The sequence below is a fragment of the Echinops telfairi genome, unplaced genomic scaffold (genome assembly GCF_000313985.2).
Source record: "Echinops telfairi isolate 266 unplaced genomic scaffold, ASM31398v2 ScPeMD7_2010;HRSCAF=2546, whole genome shotgun sequence".
In the NCBI taxonomy this organism is placed as follows: Eukaryota; Metazoa; Chordata; class Mammalia; order Afrosoricida; family Tenrecidae; genus Echinops; species Echinops telfairi.
The window spans coordinates 11094696-11095343 of record NW_022105908.1 but is presented as its reverse complement, the minus strand read 5'-3'; the positions used below and the strand labels follow the sequence as shown (position 1 = coordinate 11095343).

Sequence of the window (648 nt, the reverse complement as noted above, 5' to 3'; positions counted from 1 at the left end):
GAAAGGAGTGCGCTCCTCACCCCTCACCTCCTCCCACCCTCTCGCCCTGCTGGGAACCGGGGCGCGGGCTGGTGCCCACCAATTGGTCTCGCCAGGCCTGTGGCAGGAGCGCTCCACCTGCACATCAGAGCCTCGTCATCCGATTAGCACCCGGGCCCCTCCTCGCAGCCCCGCCCGCCGCCGCCCCCCTACAGGCAGGGGGGCGCTCTCCGCGGTCCTGGTCCGGGGCGTGCTCCGTGCTCCCGAGGCAGCCTGGGCGGCGGCGGCGAGCCGCGACAACCACCGGTAGGGACATGAGGTGTGGTCCGCGGGCTGCCCTGGCCCTCGGGCTGCTGTGCTTCGGCCTGGGTGAGTGAGTGACCTCGGGGCAGGGCGCCCCGGGCCGGGGGCGGGGGCTGTGCCCTTTCAAAGTGGGATTTCCACTTCCACAGGGAGTGGGTGCTCCGGGAGCGCCTCCCTGATGCTGGTGCGCTGGGCACTGGGTCCCCGCTGCCTCCCCAGCCAGGGCGTGGGGGTGGGTAAGGGATGCTGCATGGGGCAGGGAGGGGGGCTGGTCCCCACCCGCTCCCCGCCTGTAGAAGGTGGGAAGTTCGGCGCCCGGGCGACTTTTCGGGCGCCAGATCCTTGTCTATGAACTGGGCAGACGTA

The 648-nt window shown here is 71.6% G+C and overlaps 1 protein-coding gene across 1 annotated transcript in view; it reads left to right on the top strand.

The window, feature by feature from the left end:
• The first annotated feature begins 293 nt into the window (after positions 1-293).
• The window catches only part of CDHR1 (cadherin related family member 1), a 25894-nt gene continuing 25539 nt past the window's right edge, over positions 294-648 (top strand). The window contains exons 1-2 of the mRNA XM_045293301.1: positions 294-348; positions 432-518. Coding sequence (XP_045149236.1) covers positions 294-348; positions 432-518 — 142 coding nt within the window. The remainder of the gene's footprint in view (positions 349-431; positions 519-648) is intronic.